General features: G+C 39.1%; 1 protein-coding gene across 1 annotated transcript in view; it reads left to right on the forward strand.

Moving 5' to 3' along the window:
- Positions 1-18,108, forward strand: part of SVEP1 (sushi, von Willebrand factor type A, EGF and pentraxin domain containing 1) — a 220,901-nt gene extending 202,793 nt beyond the window's left edge. Inside the window, exons 44-48 of the mRNA XM_058302548.1 lie at positions 6,153-6,323; positions 9,520-9,615; positions 11,553-11,648; positions 14,460-14,553; positions 17,742-18,108. Of these exons, the coding sequence (XP_058158531.1) occupies positions 6,153-6,323; positions 9,520-9,615; positions 11,553-11,648; positions 14,460-14,553; positions 17,742-17,763 (479 nt within the window). The 3' untranslated portion in view covers positions 17,764-18,108. The remainder of the gene's footprint in view (positions 1-6,152; positions 6,324-9,519; positions 9,616-11,552; positions 11,649-14,459; positions 14,554-17,741) is intronic.
- Positions 18,109-22,882: the final 4,774 nt, after the last annotated feature.

The following is a 22,882-nucleotide window of genomic DNA, read 5'->3' on the forward strand; positions in this document are numbered from 1 at the left end:
AATAATTCCTGAAATTTCAACTAACAGGCTATTGGTGCCTTAGGATTTTGATTTTACCTCAGGTATGCATGTTCTGTATTTCAGCTGGGATTTGGGTCCCCAATCCTTATACAGTCTCCACCTACTGAAATGGGAAGAACTCAGCAGGTATAAACTGCAAGTTTCCCTTTGAACCCCTAGTCCAGGTTAAAGTCACCAGCCTAGACTAGAGGTGGCCACATGGCCTGATTCTGCCTGGTGGTCCCACATGGGTCTTGGGTCTCCAAGACTTACCGCTCAAGCTACTGGAAGAAAGAGCAAAAAAAAAAGATATGTGTTTTTTTCCCAATGTTCCTTCAGTACCATGCATAATCCTCAATAGTCTTGAGAAGTTCAGGAGTTGCCTTGGAATTCAGGAGACAATTACCACTGTTGTGAACCTCAGTCCCTGTTTTGCCTTTCTTTTATACATTGGCAAGATTTTATTTTATAAAGTATACACAGAAACTCTATCCTATCCATACCATTAACCCAACACTAATGGCAAAATATTTTCATCAATTTCTGATTTATCTTTCCTACATCTCTTTTTTTTTTTTCCACTGGAGAAGTTGTGAACACACAAAGCAATCATGTCTACCATGCAAGATTCCTAAACATCACCCCACCACCAGCACCCAATACTGTTACAACACATCTATTACAAAAGATAAAAGAACATTGTCACTGTATCACTGCTGTCTATAGTCCATAGCTTATACTTGGTATATTTTTTCCAAAAACCATCTTATTATTAATACCATGTATTCTTACTGTATATTTGTTATAGTTCCTGAGAGAGTGTCCATCATCCACTACAGGGTTCACTGTGTTACATGGTCTCCAGCCTTGTAAAATCCATCCAAAGTGTACACTCAGTGTCCTTTAGTGTCATCATACTTATGCTGTCGTTATCTCAGTCCATTTTAGAATGTTTTCATTTTTTCCAAGGGGAAAAATCCCACAGCTCTTTATAACCCCCCCCCCATTGAAGACCCTTAGTTAGCATTAATATATACTTTCTTTGCCATCGCTGCAAAAATATGACATTTTTACTGTTAACTAGAGTTTATAAGTTACATTAGCTGTATTTACCCATGCAGCACCATATTCTTAACACCTTGTAAGATGACTGCCGACATCTGCCAGGGTTCAGGCTTCCTGGGTTCCTCTCTTCCAGGGGTTCATTTCTCTCTAGGCTCAGCTCCTCTGTTTTGTCCACACGCCAGCTGTAGATTATCAGGAGAACAGCTCTCTCTCTCCCCAGGGCTTCTGCCGTTTCTAAGGAGCCATCTATATTCCTCTGTGTTCTTCTTCTACGTATTCACTTTCCAGACTCCAGCTCAATGCTACCAACATCAAAACCCCAACATGAAAACTCCTTCTCTGTCCTTTGCCACGTCTTTTATCTGTGAGTCCCCACCCACCAAGGGTGCTCAACACTCTACAGATGCCGCCCAAAGCCCTAATCAAAATTTAATCATGCCCAGGTACAGACCAGTTTACAAACCTAATCCAATATCTATTTTTGGAATTCATAGCCATATCAAATTGCTACACTACAGTAGACCTTTCAGCCACAATCATACTCGTAAGTCATCAGTGTTAGCTATACTCACTGTAATGTGTTACCATCAACTCTCTCCATTTCCACACATTTACAATATACTTCTTAAACATTCTACATACACTCAGCATCAGCTCCCTCTTCTCAACCTACATTCTATCTCCTAGTAACCTATACTCTAGAGTTTACCTCCATGACTTTACTCATCTTATTTAGTTCATATTGGTGAGAGCATGCAAAATGTGTCCTTTTGTGTCTATCTTATTTCACTCAACACAATGTCCTCAGGGTTTATCCTTGTTGTTATATGCATTCCAACTTCATTTCTTATAGCTAAATAGTATTCCATTGTGTGAATATACCACATTTTGTTTATCCATTCATCAGTTATGGACACTTGGGTTGTTTCCATATTTTAGCAATTGTGAATAATGCTGCAATGAACATTGGTGTGCAGATGTCAGTTCATGTCCTTGCTTTCATTTCTTCTGAGTATATTCCTAGTAGCTGGATTGCCAGATCATATGGCACATCTATATTTAGCTTCCTGAGGAACCACCAAACTGTCTTCCACAGAGGCTGCACCATTTTACATTTCCACCAACAGTGAAGGAGTGTTCTGATTTCTCCACATCCTCCCCAGCACTTGTAGTTTTCTGGTTTCCTGTTTTTCTTTTAAATAATGGCCATTCTGTAAAGCGTGATATATCTCATTGCGGTTTTGTCTGCATTTCCCTAATAACTAGTGATGTTGAACATCTTTTCAGGTGCTTTTTAGCCATTTGTATTTCCTCTTTGGAAAAATGTCTTTTGGAGCTTTTTGCCCATTTTTTAATGGGTTGCATATTAGTCAGTCAAAGGTGTGCTGATGCAAAATACCAGAAATCTGTTGACTTTTTATAAAGGGTATATATTTGTTGTAGAAACTTATAGTTACCAGGCCATAAAGTGTAATTTACTTCTCTCACCAAAGTCTGTTGCCACGTGTTAAAGCAAGATGGCTGCTGACGTCTGCAAAGGTTCAGGCTTCCTCTTCCTCCTAACGCTCTGTGGTCCCAGATTCTTCCAATATTATCTGTAGGCTGAGATAAGGCTCGTTTCTCTCCGGACTCAGCTGCTCTGTTCTTTCCACAAGGCCATCTGTGAACTATCAGGAGAATAGCTCGTCTGTCTTCCTGGGGCCTCTGCCATGTCTAATGGAGCCTTCTGTCTTTCCTCACTTATCTGCTCTCTGTGTATTTACTTCCCAACACTCCAGGATCAAAACTCCAACCTCTCTCCTCTGTTTTCTCTGTGAGTCCCCTCCCGTTTGGTCCTACTGACATGGCCTGAACAAAGCTTAATCATTATTTAATCAAGTAAAAGTTAAACCTCTGAACCCAATCCTATTATACCCAGAGGAAGAGACCAGTTCATAAATATAATCCAATATCTATTTTTGGAATTCACAAACAATATCAAACTGCCACAGGTTACTTGTCTTTTTATCATTAAGTTGTATGATCTCTTTATATAGTGTGGAAATCAAACCCTTATTGGATAGGTGATTTCCAAAGATTTTTCCCATTGAGTTGCCTGTCTTTTCACCTTAATTCAAATTTTCATTGGGATTGATTGGAAAGCAATTTGGGTAGATTTGACATTCTTCACAATGTTTAGTCTTCCAATCCATAAATGTGAAATGCCCTTCCATTTGTTTGGGTCTTTTTGGTTTCTTTTACAATGTTTTGTAGTTTTCTGAATACAGGTCCTTTATGTCCTTGATTAAGTTTATCCTTAAATATTTTATTCTTTTTTTTTAAAACAAATTAATTTTATTGGTACATATTAATAAGGCATATAATTCATCCAAAGTGTACAATCAAAGGTACTTGATATAATCACATAGTTGTGCATTCATCACTTCAATCATTAAAATATTTGATTCTTCTAGTCACTATTATAAATGGAATTTTTTTCTGACTTCCTCCTTAGATTCCTCATCAGTAGTGTATAGAAATGCTACTGATTTTTGCATATTAATCTTGTATCCCACCCCTTTGCTGAACTCATGTATTAGTTCTAGTAGCTGTGTCGTAGATTTTTCAGGATTTTCTAGGTATAGGATCATATCATCAGCAAATGGCGAAAGTTTTACCTCTTCCTTTCCTATTTGTGTGCCTTTTATTTCTTTTTCTTGCCTAATTACTCTAGCTAGAACTTCTAGCACAATATTGAATAACAGTGGTGACAGTGGACATCCTTGTCTTGTTCCCAGTTTCAGCAGGAAAGCTTTCATTCTTTCACTGGTGAGTACAATGTTAGCAGTGGGTTTTCATACATGCCCTTTATCATGTTGAGAAAGTTTCCTTCTATTCCTATCTTTCAGAGTGTTTTTATCAAGGAAGTATGCTATCTTTCTTCAAATGCCTTTTCTGCCTCATTCAAGATGATCATGTGATTTTTCTTCTTCAGTTTATTAATATGATGTATTATACTAGTTGATTATCTTGTGTTGAGACACTCTTACATACCTGGGATAAAACATACTTGGTTGCGGTGTATTAATCTTTTAGCGTGCTTTTGGGTTTGGTTAGCAAGTACTTTGTTGAGAATTTTTGCAAGATTTGAGGATTGAGCAAGACTGGTATTAGATCTTCTTTGAAAGGTAGGTAGAATATACCTGTGTAGTCATCTGGTCCTGGGATTTTCTTTGGGGGGAGGTTTTTGATGACTGTTTCCATTTCTTTGCTTGTGACTGGGTTGTTGAGGTCTTCTGTGTCTTCCAGGTTCAACATGAGTTGTTCTAATGTTCCTAGAAATTTGTCTTTTCATCTACATTGTCTACTTTGTTTTTCATATAGTTTTTTGTAATACATAATCTCTTTTATTCCTGTGGGGTCAGTGGTATTATTCCCCCCGCCCCCTCATTTTTATTTTATTTTTTGTATCTTCTTTTTTTCTTTGTTAGCCAGCTAATGATTTGTTGATTTTGTTGATCTTCTTGAAGAACCAACTTTTGGTTTTGTTGATTCTCTCCATTATTTTTTGGTGTTGTTTTTGTTCTCAATTCATTTATTTCTGCTGTAATCTTTGCCTTTTTTTATTAAACAAGGAGTTTGGCTTGGAACAAAATATCCTTCCTTCTTCCTAGGACCAATCCCCCTCATCCTAGTCCTGATAGGCTTCCCTGTCAACCAGTGATTAAAATGTAGTGTCCATGAGAGTCACCTGAGGAGAGTAAGTAACCTGCAGACTCATAAGCCAGAAAACCCAGAAATTTTCACTTTTATCAAGAACCAACCCAAAGTGAGTCCCATATAAATCCATGCTTTGAAAACCACTTCTATAACCAGTCATCATCTCACCGTGATTTTTCTACATGTTGTTCCCCCCAAACTGGGAGCTTTTTCCCTCTGATCCACTCAACTTTTATAACCTTGTCCATATGCCCCTCTCATCGCAAATCATGCCCTGACAATCCTAAGCATAATTAGCCAGGTTCATCTTGGTGTTTCCACAGAACAATATGCATGCCTCTAATACAGCCCTCTTTAGGTATATCACAGTATTTCTTTGTCTGTCTTCTCCAACTTGTCTGAGTGCAGGAACCTCATTTTCTTCATCTGCTTCTTGTACAGTTTCTTGTACATCGTAATTATATAATATATTTTTATATGTAGTTGACTGATTATTTTTATCTACCTTAGAAGGAAAAGAAAATTTAGAAAGATCATACAAATTAATCATGCCTTCTAACATTTGTAATAGTATTATAAAACCAGTAGGTACTTTTGGAAACCAGTTTATGAAGATGCCTCATCCAAAAGTCAGACTTCTAGCAACTGGATACTGATTCAAGCCAAGAGTCTCACCTCATGATCATTCCAGTCACCCCAAGGCTATCCATAAGATGATCACAGCAAAATTATGATCATTTTTATCTAAAGATATAACATGTCCTTCTTAAAAGAGAGTGGATTATCATTCCAACTAACACAGATTCCAGAAGCCAGGAGTCACTGCTTTACAGTCTTAAAAAGAGAGCAAATAAATGAAACCTTGACTTTCATAACCATCACCAAGTTGTGTCAATTGAGTATCTATAGTCTGAAAGCAACATCCATTCATTTACTCATTCTTCAAACATACGTAGACAGCCCACTGTGTGCCAGACACTGTTCTAGGCACTAGGAAAACAGCGCTGATGGAATATGCCATACTTCAGTTAATATCTTTACTCTCAATAGAGAGACAATAATTGCCATACTTCTGTTCTTCTGCTTCAGTAAGCATCCTCCATTGAGGTTCCCTCACAGTTACCTCTTTGGAACCATAGAACTGCTCACTCTTGGTCTGCCAGCTTCTTTCCCGGAGCTCAATTTCAACATTTAAGTCAGAAGACAAAATCTTTGATTTTGTAAGTCTAAATTTTCTAACTAGTATGCAGATCGTATATAGGTGAAAAACTTGCCTTTATGTATTTTATCTTTGCTGTTGAAAGTAATATGGTCTTATATATGAGACTATGTATTCTCTTCCTTCCTTTGGTGGGTTATTAATACAGGTTTGTTTTGTTTTCCTACAGAAATTTCTTGTGGTCCACCAGCTCATGTAGAAAATGGGATTGCTAGAGGCATACAATATCGATATGGGGACATGATCACCTACTCATGTTACAGTGGATACATGTTGGAGGGTCCCCTAAGGAGTGTTTGCCTAGAAAATGGAACCTGGACATCACCTCCTATTTGTAGAGGTAAGGGAATATTCGAATGTTTATTTTTTAGTGACACTACAGGAAATTTGAAAATGGAAGTCTGATGTGACCAACAATTAACATGCATGCTATTTTATTTTCCTTGTCTTTAAATCTTATCTGAACTCATTTAAATCTTATCTGAACCCATTCAGAACTCATTTCCTTGAGTTCTGAAAGCTTGCACATAGAACTCTCAGATTCTATGCTTGAAATTCTGCAAAATGGGAAAGAGGCAGAAAATGAGACATTCTAGAACCTTCTTCTAAAACATACTTTTCTAAGGAAAGTATGATTTTTTTTTTACAAACCATAATAATTATTCATTCATTCTGCAAATATTAACTGAGAGCCAGGAACTATGTTGGTTAACAAGACAGACATAACCACGGAACCAAAAGAAAAATCAAGTTGTTGGATGGATTTGGATAATGGTCAGATTTGGATTTGGAGTAAAAAAAAGACCAAAGTCATCAATGACTTGTAGGCACAGAGGATTGAGGAAGTCAAGAGACAAATGGTATGAGCCTCAAATTAGGCAGGGGTTATTGCAGGAGAAAAGGGATTAACTGAGTAGTAGCAACAATAAGAAATGGGATCACAAATATCTGGGATGCAGAGAATGTTCAACTTGACTTGAGAGTGTTGCTGAGGAGGTGTCATCCTCAAGGAATAGTCCAGCTTTCAATTAAAGTGAGAAATCAGAATGAGGCATGTGTGTTTGCGTTTTGCTTGTTATTTTTTTTAAAGATACTAAGGGGCAGTAGTGGCCCCAAAGCACTACTGACTATCAGCCACCTTTGGAAGGGCATTTCCAAATCTTCTGAAAGGGGAATTTCCCCTAGTCCAGATCCAAAGAGACTGTCCTTTATAAAAACCACCCTCCTACTCAGAATCCACCAATTACTAAAACTGTGCTAGCCATATTCTCATAACTGCCCAAGCTGGTTTATGTCTCACTTAGGTCCCTAATGCTCATCCCCCATGCCTGAAACCATAGGATTTGCTCTGCAGAAATGCCTCCAGGGGAAGGTTGTATCATACAAGCAACCATGCTAGGCCAAGCCCTCAGCTAGGCTCTGGAGTATTCTTGCCTTCAAAGAGCTCACAGTCTACTAGAGGGAATAGAAAAATAGCACCAAGAAAATGAAAGCATAATATGGTGCATAGTATGAGAGAGGGATGCTGAGCTTGCTCTGAGACTCCAGTGTGGGTAAAGCTGAGTTTTCCTCTCGTGTGGGTAGGAGTGTTTGGGGCAGCCTAACAGTGTATGTAAACCTTGAGTTGGTCTGATAGCCATTATCCAGGGAGACACAAGAAAGAATGATATTCTGGGTAGAGGCAAAGGGAAATTAGTAAGAATGATGTATAGTTAAAGGCAAAAGGAGAAATGTTTTCATAAAGAGAGGGGTGGCCAGCCATTCCTCTAGAAGGGCAAGTAAGAAGTCAAAGCATGTCCATTGGATTTGACAGGAGTAAGACATCAATAATGCAAGCTTGAGAAGTACCAGGGTGTGTTGAGAGCAGATGCTGACTAATAAGTTGAGGAGGCAAAGAAGTGACCAAAGCAAATGCTGCCTACTCTTTCTAGAACTTGGTGGAATGGAAATAAGGGGAAGGCCACATCATGAACTAGTTGATTTATATCAGGTTATTTGGGGTTAACTGAAGAATATGAAATGAGAGGATGAGAAAGTTGTTTGGTTTTTTATTTGTTTGTTTTTGTAAAACAGGAAATACTGAGAGGCCAGTAGTAACACCTAAGAGATCTTAGAAGGATATAACTCACCCCAGTTTCCCTCCATCATCTCCCTGCCCCTAAACGCACCTTTAGTAAGCAATCTCAGTAAACACCATGTGCTTGCTCTCTCACTGCACCTTCAAAACACATCCCCTAGCTACCTCCTCCCCACACCTGACTGCTGCTCCAAAAGCCCTTTTTATCCAAAGTTCTTTGGAGCCATCACTACTGAATAAACTGACAATAGAAGGGAAAGTTGACTATATGGAAGAGAGAAGAGCTAAGTAAAGACACCCTAGAATGGCTGAGATGGGATGGAACAGAGCACCGATGATTCCTATTCACCGTGGACCAAGTCAGAGACAAGATTCCCAAGCAGAAGATCCTGAAGATGACACTGCAGGTAGTACGCTGGTGCTCCACAGCTCCCATTGTGGGAGAAAGTGCTGAAGCTTCTTTGGAAATAGGCCAGAAGATCCCCCTGCAGTTAGTACAGTTGGAGACAGACCTTCATATGAAAACAAACTTCCCTGTTATCCCCATGGAGTCAGCTCCAGTCTAGTGGGATTCATAGCCATTCTCAGGATGGCCCAGAGATGTAGGGACTGCTCCACCATAGGAAGCAACATCTTCCCTCACATAGCTTAAATCTGAATCCCAAAGGATCCCCGCAACTTGAAGGGGCCAGGGAAGGTTTCTAAACCCAGCATAGGGGTTTCTAAGACTCTGGGAGATATCCTGAGAGATAGAGTCCTCCCAATTTCATCATAGAACCAGGGTGAATTTTTAAACAAAAATCTATTCCAAAAAAGTTAAATACCTGTACCAGACATTTTGATCAGCCTGGGGAAGGTAGACAGATAATTAAAAGGATCCCATTCTATTGCAGAAGACAGATAGAAAACACAGATATTGCCATAGAGAAAGATGGGTGATTTATACACAAAAGTATACAAATAACAGACATGCATTGAGTTCAAAGTGCTGGGGATCATGGCAGAGGGAGCATGATTTGCTGTCTGGAAAGGTGGAGATGGGAGTCAAGGAAAGTTTCACAAAGACAGAGATGTTTGACCAGGTTCTTGAAGAATGAGAGGGAGTTTAGCAGGAAAAGGGCTAGGGCAAAGGGAAGAAAAAGAATAGTATACCAGCAGAGAGAATCTGCAGCAGTATGAAGTCATAGAGGTATATGAGATGTTGGAAAGTTGAGTGTCTGGGTGTACTAGATCTGAGATTTCTCCCAGGAATTATCAAAAATGAACACAGCCTGTAATAAAAGCCAATAAAATGCCACACTTTTCCATTTATTGAAAGTCCTTCTTGAGATTTAGTTTTATTTCTCTTCCTTAAAGCTTAAGTCAGGAAATACTACAAAGTGTAAATTAACAATCCTATTTTATGACAACCACCCTTCTATAACTCGCTAGATTTATAACCATACTGCTTCTTTGCCAGCTGTCTGTCGATTCCCATGTCAGAATGGAGGTATCTGCCAACGCCCAAATGCTTGTTCCTGCCCGGATGGCTGGATGGGGCACCTCTGTGAAGAACGTGAGTCTGTTCTCAACCTTACATACCGTGTCCTCAAATCCAACTCAGGGAAGTTGCTAGGAATTGGCTTACTCGTGGCAGGAATCCATTTGCTTTCATCCTTGTTACAGACCAGAGAGAGTGCATAATGCCGATCTGCATATGCCAATAGGCTGCAGAAGATCTAGAATATTAATGACTTTGAAAATACAGTTACCAGGATCCACCCAAAACCATCTGCACATACTTTCTAGCACAAATTTGCAAGCATCTTCTTGGGAAGGAGCCTATAATGAAAACTTTTCCAGCCTCTTCTCAGGCCACCTATATACTATCCCGCTCATGGCTATAGTTGGTATTAATGGTCACCTTTGCATGACATTGTATTTTGCAGGTAGTATTTACAACCCAGCATTCACCTTTTTCTTTAAGGACAGGTCCTCCCACTTAAGAAAATGAGGAAAGCTGGCACTCCTATATTCTATACAGTGTTGCAGGATTAACATGGAATTTTGATCCTCATAAAAATACATCTGTATTTGAACTTCCAGGAGAATGTAAATGATTTTTTTAAATTTCTAAACTGTACTTTGTTTCAATCTCTTAAATTACAAGGACAAAATGGTTTCATGTTTCACTAGGATTGGCATATGTAAACTGCTAAGGAGAGTCAAGTCATTAATGGTATGCCCATTGGTCTAAACCAATTTTTTTTTTTTGAGGTACTGGGACCAAGGATTTAACCCAGGACCTCATATGTGGAAAGCTGGCACTCAGTCACTGAGGCTCCCCTGGGTTGGTTTTCCTTTTGTTTGCTCTTTCTTTTTTGTTTGTTAGCTTGTTTTTAGGAGGAACTGGGAACCAAACCCAGGACCTCCCATCTGGGAAGCAGGCGCTCAACCACTTGAGCCACATCTGCTCCCTAAACCAGTTATTTCTGAAGGCCGAGCCTTTTATAAGAGATGCTAAAACTTTTTAAAGTATGACCGCTTCAATTAATCCATAAAAGAAAGCATATGACAAAAATTAATTTAGGCTCCTAACAACTCACCAAAGCAAGTATTTTCACAAGGATTTAGAAGTGAAATTTCATTTCGTTTCCCCTTCCTTTTGCTCCCAATCATTCCTTTCCATGCTGGGGTCCCAGACTTGACCTGCTGTAATGCTAAGTGTCCACAGACCCAGGAAGCATTTACCTTGCTGTTCTCTAACTACAGACATGGTTTAGCTGACTGAGCTCACTGAGTGTGTGCCTAACCATCTGCTTTAGACCAGAGCTTCCCAAGTACTAACAGACCCAGGAATCATCTAGAGAATGTTGTTCAAATGCAGATACAAGCCCAGCAGTTCTGGGTTGGAGCCTGAGATCGTGCATTTCTAGCACTGATGCTCGTCCTGCTGGTTTGAGGACCACACTTTGAGTAGCAAAGCAATAGACAATCTCATAACTTTTAAGCAGACTTTGCCTCTTTATAGAGCTCAGTGACTTCAGTAGGGAGAATAATTGTGGGAGACTTGTCCCATCACTGCTAAAATGTTGCCACACCAGCCTACACTACAGCCCATCTGACGCTCATTCCCTCATTTGTTCAGGACAAGGGAAGAGCCTCGAGGCAGCCGAACCCTCTTAGAGCATTTATGTCATTTGAAATGGAAATTTGAAACAATAATCAATGGAGAACAGTCTGCTTATTTTGTGAGGAGTTAAAGCAAAGCACTTAGCAGGCATCAACAAGAGGATGTCAAGGAAAGACTGCATTTGGCATTAGAGAAATTACTTGTGACGTCCTTTCCTGATTGTGTTTTCCCGACAATACTGATTAATAAGCAGAACACATACAGGAAGATTATCTAATGGGTCAAACAAGGTTTTATTCCAGCTTGAAGACGTTTCTTGAACACTTAAAAATTTCTGAGCATATGTATTTTGATCAAATCCTTTTGAATCTCTTTTTCAGCAATATGCATTCTTCCCTGCCTCAACGGCGGTCGCTGCGTGGCCCCTTATCAGTGCGATTGCCCACGTGGCTGGACTGGGTCCCGCTGTCACACAGGTAGGCTTCCTTCTATGACCTACCTCCAGAAGACACCAATGAGCATGACTCAGACTCAGCAATGAAATGAAAGGGTTCCAAAGTTCATAAGAATTTCTCAAGGTAGTCCTTTGAATGGTAGTCTCGGTGCTGAATTTCACCCTGCTTCTCCTGCACCTTTCAGGATCATGTATCAAAGAACGTCAGCCTCCTTCTGGGCATCTGCTCTAGTTTGCAGAATGTGGAGAAAACAGAATCTTGCATGCTACTCTATCCCCCACTGTCACCTCCTAGTAGACAACCTCTTCATCGCTGGATCACTGCCAGAGTCTGCCAGTTGAACTTTCCATCTCCATTTCCAGGCTTATCATCATTAAGGCTTTGCCCCACTGAAGGACATAAAATAATTGCCTATTGTCTTCACCTCCAGCCCAGATTCCTCTGACTTCCAAGGTGCTGATGAACTAGTTTCGGTACACCTGATAAACCTTACTGCCCACTCCTACCAAGCCCCATCATCCCCTACCAAGATGGCTTCCTTATTACTCTCCAACAGTCCCTTCTTCCCACCTACTAGCTTTTGGTAATGGTCTCCCTCTTTACCTATTCAACACTTACCTAACCTCAAAGGCCCTGCCTTAGTTTATTTCCAATCGTGTTCTATCCACAGTAATCTATTTCCCAACATGCCAACTTTATTGATGCTCTACAGTTAGTTAGAATCATGCACTTTAATGCTCAATTGACCTGATTCATTTGTATTTCTTTTAACTTCCTAACTGGAATAAGCTCCTTAATGACTCTGAGCACTATAGTCTTCCTTATTTCTATCTAGAAGCAGGGAAGGGATGCAGACTGACCTGTAAATCGAGAACTAGAATACATTAAGATACATGCTAATTGAGTATTATAAAAAGGGCTATGATGACAGCAACTATGAGTAAACTAACCAAGAATAGGAGTTCAGAAAAGGTTTCACAAGCACAGAATCAGAAGAAGAGCAAGAGGAGTCATTCTGGTCAAAGGCAAGGAGGTATAAATTACCTAGGTGTGTTCAGAGAAGTATAACTGAAGTGAGAGAAAATGTAGGGCTGTGGCTGGAGCTGATGCTGTAAAGATACACAGATTCATATCAGCAAGTGCATTGGGTGCCAAGTTCAAGATGCTAGATTAGTTCTTGTGAGCAGCAGATCACTGGAGGATTTTAAGCAACAAAATAAAGTGATGAGAATTTCTTTTATGAAAGTGATTTTGGCAGTAGCATAGAAAATGACCTAAAGCAAGACTTACAGTTAGGAGATAATTGAAGTAGAATTGGTAAGAGGTTAACTGAGTCTGGAGAAATGATAGAAAGGATGGACTTGGGGAGATACAATCAATCCATGTTACAGATTAGTTGGAAGGTGGTGCCATTTACTAAGACTGAGAACACAGAAGGAGCAGCTTCAAGGATACAGATAAGGAGTTGAGGATACATGCTGAGGATAAGGATACATGCTGAGTTTGAGGAGCCTTTGGAACATACAAGGAGAAAGGCCTAATAGGCAGTTGGATGATGGTTTAGGTTCCCAGAAGACACATCTAGGTTGAACACCATTGGAAAAAAAATCACAGGGGAAAAAAATGAGACTGTGCAGAAGACACAGTGGCCTGGAATGGAATAACAGGGACCCTGACTTTATCACAAAGGGGGAAGAAAAAAGCTTTTATATAGGGAAGTTAAAATAGTAACTTTTAAGTAAAACCAGGTACCACTAAATCACACTCCTAAAAAGGAGTCATGCTTTCTTTCTTCCACAAACAATAACTATGGAGGGTTGATTTCATTTGTCCAGTTTTATTTTTGCTCATTTTAATCCTGCTTTGTTTTATAATAACCGCTTTGTAGTAAATTGCAAATAAGAACATTCTGCTGGCCTATTCTTGATTGTAACTCACCAGGAGAGCTCCTCAAGGTCAAAGCCTGGTGTTTTATTTGTTCTGTCCTTTCCCAACCAGCACTTTCCCCATGTTTTATGAACAAGTGATTAAAGAAGTGACATTTATTTTATATCTCACCAAAGATGGGTTTTTCATGTGGGGAAGGGCCAACCTTTCCAGGCTGTGGTGAGCTTGAGGGTAGAGTGTTTCTCCATTTCCAGCTTTCTCCCATTAGGCATTTTATTTTCTTCTGGTGAGGAGTCCTTTTTCTGATATGTTAAACTTGCTGTTGTTAGGTCTTCAGTTTTCAGTGTCTTCGTTTTTTTAACAAGTCGACACCACATAGATGAGTTTTGTAATGAGACGGTAGATTTGCGAAAAATAAATCTTCGAGTATTCATCTGTGTCAAATTTTTCATCCTAATCCAGGTTCTATAATTCCAGCTAAAGCTAGTAAATGCCATGAAACAAGTTTCCTAGGTGAACACAAAAGACTTTTGAATCATCTGTTATTTCAGGCAAACCATATGCTCCACTTAGTGTATTAAGAGTTGATAGTTGACTTAATTGCTCAATCAGGCAGTGTTCAAAGCCAACTCCCTCAGTCTAACTGAGCATAAGAAAAATTTGCGAGTCAAACTGTAACAACAAAAAAAAAGATTAAAAAAGAGAGAAATCAGTGTGACTTTGGAGTGATCAGCAAAGTTATGTAGGTAGAAAATGTATTGACTAGCTAGGAAGGAGAGGTTATGCACATGTGAGTTCTAGTAGAGTGTCAGAAATGGATAATGCAAACAATATATAAGAGATAGTGGTTGGAGCAGACAGTAGAGGCAAATCTTACTCTGTATACTTTCATGGGCATCATCAAAATTGCTAAATACAAATAAAAACATAAATTTTTCATCCCAGCCGTTTGCCAGTCTCCCTGCTTAAATGGTGGAAAATGTGTAAGACCCAACCGATGTCATTGCCTCTCAGCTTGGATAGGACATGATTGTTCAAGGTAAGCCAACTGAAACATAAGACTTATCTATAAAATAAAGTCATTGAAATTCAAGGTAAGTTGTTCTGTGAGCCAGAAGGTATCTCTAGTTTGAGTGTAGCATTTGTATCCATAAATATCCATTTTGAGATATATTAAAGCAAAGAAGTATTAGTTCAGGATTACTAAAAACTATGTCTCAAAAATAGTCTCCTTGGGAAGTGAATTTGGCTCAATTGATAGAGCATCCACCTACCAAATGGGAGGTCCAGGGTTCAAACCCAGGGCCTCCTGACCTGTGTGGTGAGCTGGCCCACGTGCAATACAATGAGAGCCATGCCACACAGGCATATTCCCCACATAGGGGAGCCCCACACTCTAGGAGTGAGCCCTGCAAGGAGAGCCGCCCATGTGTGGGAAAAAAAAGCACATCCTGCCCAGGAGTGGCGCCGCACACACGGAGAGCTGATGCAACAAGATGATATAACGAAAAGACACAGATTCCTGGTGCCACTGACAAGAATGCAAAGCGGCCACAGAAGAACACACAGCAAATGGACACAGAGAGCAGACAATCGGGGGCAGGGGGTAAAAAGGAAGGGGAGAGAAATAAATAAAAGATAAATCTTTAAAAAAAAGTCTCCTTGAACAGAAGGTTGCATCCCTCATATGCAAGGAAAGAAAATAAACTCTAAACTCAACACATTTTATTGAAAATGGTTTAATACATGTTCATTCAAGTCCTTGATTATAATATAAATAATATTGAAATGTATAAGAAACTAATTTTTAAAAATTCAAGTGTCTTTTTTTTTTTAGTAAAGTCAGGTATATATGTACAATATTTCATTGGCTAAAAGATCGCTCCAGTAAAAATGTGTTCCATTAATTGATTTCTCATTTCTGGTCAGATAAATATAGCTTAGAAAGGATTAAGGAAAAATGGTTAAAAGCTTCAGAAAGTTTCAGACATACCGTGCCATACTATGGATAAAATATTTTCAATACTAAAACATTGCCCTAACAAATATTGCAACAGTGGAATCTTTCAATATATGTAATTGCATTATTTCACTTAGATTTGCCCCATCCTGTAGGAATCATTAAAAACAAATGGGTATTTACAGATTCATTTCAAAAAAGGGGAAACTCAGTTATTTTCCCATTTCCTTATCTTTTTTTAAAAGATTTATTTATTTATTTCTCTCCCCTTCACCCACCCCCACCCCAGTTGTCTGTTCTCTGTGTCTATTTGCTGCATCTTCTTTGTCCGCTTCTGTTGTTGTCAGCGGCACAGGAATCTGTGTTTCTTTTTGTTGCGTCATCTTGTTGTGTCAGCTCTCCGTGTGTGTGGCGCCATTCCTGGGCAGGCTGCACTTTCTTTCGCGCTGGGTGGCTCTCCTTACAGGGCACCCTCCTTGCTCATGGGGCTCCCCTACGCTGGGGACACCTCTGCATGGCAGGGCACTCCTTGCATGCATCAGCACTGTGCATGGGCCAGCTCCACAGGGGTCAAGGAGGCCCGGGGTTTGAACCGCGGATCTCCCGTATGGTAGATGGACGCCCTAACCACTGGGCCAAGTCCGCCACCACCATTTCCTTATGTTTTGATTAGAATGTCAATGAACTTTCAAAATCAACAAGCTAATTTTAAAAAAATAATAAAAGCTAGAGAAGGGAGGAAGGAAAGGAGAGAAAGAAAAGGAATAAATTACTCAAAAAAGCAACAGAAAGTGTTAATTTCTTCTATTTTTTTTACTCTATATTTCAACCTCCACGTTTTACAGATGAGTGTGTGCATGGTTCTCTGCCATCAAAATGCTCCCATATGAGTTCTTCCTTGACAGAGGATAGTTACTAGCTTAAGTGAAAATACTGTGTATGAATAAAGAAAACAGAATCTAGATTTTTTGTGCAAAAGTTTGCTATAGGAATCCAAGAAAGAATTATGGCAAAATAAGTTGAAATGAATACCCCACATTCAAGGAAGGAATCTAGCAACCAAGAGGGCAGGCAGGCTTCCCCCTCCTTGTAGTGTAATAGTTTCTTCTAGGAGACCATAGTGATTAGGACATTCTTGTTGCAACTAACTAGCTTAAGCAAGGAAAGGAATTCCTTATCAGAACACAGAGGACTTGCACTGAAACCAAAGACAGGGGAATTGCTGGGCCCTAGGAGAACCAGAACTGGGGACTTAAAAACAATCCAAAGCCTCCCACCTCACCTGCTCTCTGTATCGCCTTGCAGAGTGATTTTTCTCTGCTGCTCAGTTCACATGGCAGGACAGAACTGCTTGCAGCTCCCACATTTTGCATAATATAGTGCAGTATCCAGTGGGTAGTGTACTGTCGCAGTTTGTTTGTTTGTTTGTTTAAATCGAGGAAAAGATTTCTGACTGATCCAGATTGATTCAAGAGCCCACCAGTGGATCAATCACCTGTGGTCCCAGGTTGGGTTATGTTATACAACATAAAGTCTTCCATGGTATTAATAATTTTGTCAAAGCATTGGATAAAGGAGAGGGGTGGGTGACTTCCCAGAAGATGGAGTATACTTCTCTGAAATGGAAGGGGAAAAAGCTTTTCTGGTGTTTACCAACTATTTTTCTTCCTTGCCCACAAGACTGCAAATACCTCAAAGATTGTATCTCTAGCACCTAGTACAAGCACAAAAGGAGATACACAACAAATTCTTGCTGACAGATGGAGAAACTTCCTGGTATCAGTGAGAACTAGCAGTATCCCTTAAATCCCTCAACCTGTAATAATGTTCTCTGTGCATAATATTGATTTTGTCCTGCTCCCAGGTAGGTTGAATCTTAAAGAGACAAACTGTGTTTCCTCTGGTCTCTGTGCATCTTCAGAAAACTGATCCTGCACGAATGCCAGAAATTAAAACCATAGACTGTTAATGCTAAAAAAGACCTTCAGCTTCACCAGGTCAACATTTCTCGTTTTACAGATTAGAGAATTGTCAGACAGGAAACTAGTGACCGTGCCAAGGTGAAAACTCAGGTCCTCACCAGATTCTCAGATCTTTTCATAAGTTACCACCTGTTATCCATGCTCCTTAGTTCCCTCAAGGAATAATCACCATCCCTACAAACATCACAGATATGCTCGGTTTTAATCAGCCCCAAATGAGCTATTAACTCTTCCGTTCAGTCTTTTCTCTTTAATCCATTTCTTGTTGTTGTTTTTTTCCCCCAGGAAAAGGAGGACTGGGTTTTAACCATTGCACAATCAACTGGCTCTCCCGAAAGCAGGATCATCTCTTCCTGGTAGTACCTGGGCTTTCTGGAACTCACAGAAAGAGAGTCCAACATGGTGCTGGGTCTTGTTTAGTAAACGTGTTATTTTTAATTTTTATATTTTGTAATTCTTTGTGACATACTTTCTTATGTTTCCATTTTTAAAATATACCTGTATTTTCTATATAAAATCTATATTAAATAGATGCTGCTCCACCCAAACAAAATGTACATACTCTGCTGGCTATTGAAAGTTCCTGGTACACATTTTATTCAGTTACTTAAAATGATTTTTCAATTAAAATATATTTTGCTACTAAATAATATTTCACTGGATAATGCCATTTTATGCGGTGGCCAGGGAATAATAAAGAGGATCAGTGAACTTGCAGCTATGCCACTAGCATACAACATAGGATATGTAGTGCACCCAGAAATTACCAAAGGTGACCCCTTCATTCTGGATCCATCTTCTTTACAATATCTGTAACAAAAATTTCTTTTTGTTTAACTAGAGAGTAACTGTTGGACCTAGTACCCACAAAATGCTATCCTGCTACTGAAGGCAACCTGGCTAATTCCTTTTCTAACATTTGGAAAGCTGCAGGCATCGACTTGGGGGTGGGAGGGGGATCAAGACCGTGGTTCACAAATTAAAGTTCCCTTTCCTTCTCACAAATTAGAAGGGCAAAAACTGGAAGATTAACAAAGAGCCCATCTCTGGACCATATTCCACAGCTCCCTGTTTTGGGATAAGGGAGATAGGAAGAGGAGACCTGGAGAAAGAGAGGGAAAAGCAAATGGGAAAGGACCCCCAGAGCTGAGTTCCTGTTCCCATCTGGAAAAAGGCCGGAGGCTGCCCACAGGAGTGGCGATCTGTCCCTCAGACCCCGTTGCTTTACCTGTCTCCATCACTCTGCTTCTACCAGGATAAGGACTTCCCCAGACTTCTGGAAAACAGAACCAAAGACTAGATTTAAAACTTATATATGTGAAACTCACTAAGCAACTCTTCTCCATCCTCCAGGAGTGTTGGTCTCACCGGGAGCAGGGTACCTTGTGGCACCGTGGAGAAAGCAGGAATGATGTTTAGCCTAAGCTCCTCCACTATAAATGAAGTAGAAGTTTCCTTACCTACCACTTGGCTCTTAGTGGAGATTAGCTTGATTCTCCTAGTGGTTCTGTTCTCTGCCCCACACTTTCCCTCTTCCTTTTTCCTGACATTTACTCTCTGGACCAATCTTACATGTAAATGAAAATAACATTTAATCATTTTATTTATAGCCCACCAATTTCCAAAGTGTTGTCATTCGTAATCATAAACATGTAGAATAAAACTCAAAACCATTAAAAGGTAAATAACAAGAGAAAGAACGATGGTGCCAGCAAACTTAAAATAGAGCAACTGAAAAAACTCAGTTCCTGGAAGTGTCCATATTTGTATTCTCTTACTTTGAGTAGGTTTAAAAAATTTATATTTTCAAAGTAGGTAAAAAATTAGTCAAGTTAGGCAGTAAAAAGAAGTAAAGTATCATGAGTAAGGTTTTCAGAAATCTAGAAATATGAGTCAGAATGATAATACTAAGAGTAGCTGAATCCTATTTTTTTAATCTTCAGTAACAGATATATCTACTGGTAAAGTTTTAAAGATAGAAATCATTCCCATGTTGTATCAACTATCCCACAAACTGCAAAAGATGGTATTGAGTAATATTTACTGAACTAATATCACTCTTATGTGAAAACCCAAAGATTAAAAATAGACACACTATAGATGTCATTTAACTACTATGTACTAGACGCTGTGCTAGTTGTTTTACAGATAGTTTCTTTGAATCCTCATAATGATCCCATTGAGGTATGTATCATCTCTTTTGGAGATGAGAAAAGTGAGACTCTGAAAAAATAAAATAACACAGCCATTAAGTGACAAAGCCAAGGAAATACAAATCTGTTTTATTCTAAGACTCATGCCTTTTCTACTCAACTGCTTCTGACTTTTAACATAGATATAGCACTAAGCAGTTTTAACTAACAAGTTTCACTCAATAATGTAATTTTGAAAACAATACATGACAGTAAAGGTGATAGTTTCCAAGAGTGCAATATGAAAAGCATATGAGAAGAGCAGTTGATATAGAAAAGGTATAGAAAAGACACTTGACAAAATCCAACACTTATTTTTTTTAATTATTATTTTTTTAAAAATTACATTATGAAAAATATGAGGTCCCATTCAACCCCACCGCCCCCACCCCCTACTCCCCCCACAGCAACACTCTCTCCCATCATCATGACACATCCATTGCACCTGGTAAGTTCATCTCTGAGCATCACTGCACCCCATAGTCAATGGTCCACATCATAGCCCAGACTCTCTCACGTTCCATCCAGTGGGCCCTGGGGGGATCTACAATGTCCCACAATTGTCCGTGAAGCACTATCCAGGACAACTCCATGTCCCGAAAACGCCTCCACATCTCATCTCTTCCTCCCGTTCCCCACACCCAGCAGCCACCATGGCTACCGTTCCCACACCCATTCCACATTTTCTCTGTGGACATTGGATTGGTTGTGTCCATTGCACATCAATGTCAAGTGAGGGATTTTTAAATCTCTAATGGATGGTTCCCTGATATACTAAAGCATACTATTTTAAACCAACCATGACCATCCCTATAAGCATCTACTAATGCTTCACTTTAAAATCAGGGACAAAGCAAAAAAGGCTATCCTCATTTTCCCTGAACATTATTCTATGATTTCTAGCCAAAGCAATAATACATGAAGGGTGTAATGAGAAAATTGAGTCACAATTCTCATTTTGGCACAAGGCAAATAAATTCCTTATAAGATGCTCCTTATAAGATGAAACCCAAAGGTATAAAAATCCACTGGAAGCACTGAGTCCAGTAAACTGGATATCTATAAGATAAATATACACAAATAGCTTTCCTATATACCAATTATAAATAGAAAATATAATGAGAAAGATCATCTTCACAATAGCACTAAATGTGCTTGTGAGTCTGCATGTGTATGTGTGTACATTTGTGCATGTATGCACGTTTATATGTATGTCTATGCATATTTTATGTATGTGTGTATGAAATGTATGTAGCCTCAGAAAAAAATTATATCTATAAGCATTTGCCTAAATGCTCAAAGAATGGAAAAGCATGCCATTTCCTACATGAAAGAACTTTGTGTTTAAAAGATATTTTTCCCAAATAAAGTACAACAGAAATAATATAATTCCATAGGATGGGGGGGGGCAGGCATTTTTTGTTTGTTTTGGAGCATGACCAAATTATGACCAAAGTATTTATTCTAATGGTCAGTAAGAACAAAAAAAATGGAAAACAAATATTTTTTAAAAAATAGTAATAACCATCTTTACTGAAAAATCAAAACAAATTTAATTGCTGGAGCAATTAAAATAGTGCATGCTGGATCAAGAATACACAAAAACATCAGTGTTATGCTCTGTGCATATAAATGCAAATATTTAAAAACTCATAAGTGATCAAAGCAACCTTGATAATCTTAAATTTATTAGAAAATATTAGAAAGTGAGCGCAAAGTATTGAGTGGCTGGCATTAGACAATTGGTAAAAATATAAAAAGTTTTGATTTTGTAGTCTTACTCCATAAAAACAAATTCAAAGAGGATAGAAAAGTTAAATGTTAATATCAAAACCATAAAACATAATTTTTTAGATTAATTTTTTTCAAACATTTGCAAGATGAAAAACTACTCTAAACCTAGACGTGATCAAATAATTAAGAGATAATATGGAAATGTAAGCAGTTTGCAAGGAGAAACATTCTAAAAAGAAGTGTGGGGAAAATAAAATACTTAAAGTGGCTAGATATTAAAAGGACATGCAAAGCTCTAATAATTAATTCAGTTAGCCTTGGCCCACAATGAAGACTGATTTCTAGTGTGGTAGGCTCGAGCACCTATAAACAGATCCTAGTCATCTAAGACACTAATACCACACAGGAGGCATCAACACTGTTAGTCTAGGTCTTTATAGAAGCAGAGGACAAGAAATATACTGGGGGAAACAACCGGGAGAGAAAGAAGGTTGGGAACTGGGAAAAGCCAGGCAAGCGACCAGACCACAGTGCAAGAACTGACCCAGGGGGAGGGAGCAAGGGAGTTGGGGGAAGTGTGGTAGACTGCAGTGTTGTTCTTAGGAAAGCTCAGCAAGGTTGGCAGAGGAGATCCCTGTCTCCCAGGAACACGCCTGCCTCAGTAGCCCTGCCCCACTCAGTCTCTGATGGGAAGCAGCCCGTGGGGGCCTCCAGGAGCCCACAGTGGAAGGTTTCAGGCACAGCAACTGAGACCCTCAGTCACTGGTGCTCTCTGCAGACCATTGGGAGATCTGAAAGCAACATTCTCACAGCCACCTTTGTAACTCAGGAGCAAGAAAAGGGAAAAATTACTCAAAGCGCTGTGCTGCAACAATTATTTGGAAAAACTAAATCAGTTTAAGTCCTCACCTTCCCATCATTCACCAGAATCATTATATTTAATGAGTTAAAGACTCAAACCACAAACATTTAAAAAAAATATTGAAGACTATGTACTGGTATCTGGATGAATAAGGACTCTTTCAAATTAAAAAGAACCCACAAGTCTCATCATGTTTCAACCTGTATCCATACTTTATTCCTTTTTATGGCCAAATTATAGTCCCTTGCTTGCCAAATAATATTCCAGTGTGCATACTCGTTCATCAGTTGATGGCCATTTAGGTTGTGAACCTTGTAAGCATTACTCTAAATGAAAGAAGCCAGACACAAAAGGCCACATACTTTATGATTTCATTTATTTGAAATACCTAGAAGAGGCAAATCTATGGAGACAGAAAAGTAAATTAATTGTTGCCAGGGACTCAGGGAGGAAGCAATAGGGGACTGCTTTTTGGTGTGATGAAATGTTTTCAATTAGATAGTGGTGATGGTTGCACAACTCAATGAATATACTAAAAACCACTGAATTGTACACTTTACAAATTTAAAATAAATTTTAAAGGGCCCACAAAAGAAACAAAATTACTATATTTGACTACAAAATGCAAAATCTCTCCA

This window comes from Dasypus novemcinctus, chromosome 8 (genome assembly GCF_030445035.2).
Source record: "Dasypus novemcinctus isolate mDasNov1 chromosome 8, mDasNov1.1.hap2, whole genome shotgun sequence".
In the NCBI taxonomy this organism is placed as follows: Eukaryota; Metazoa; Chordata; class Mammalia; order Cingulata; family Dasypodidae; genus Dasypus; species Dasypus novemcinctus.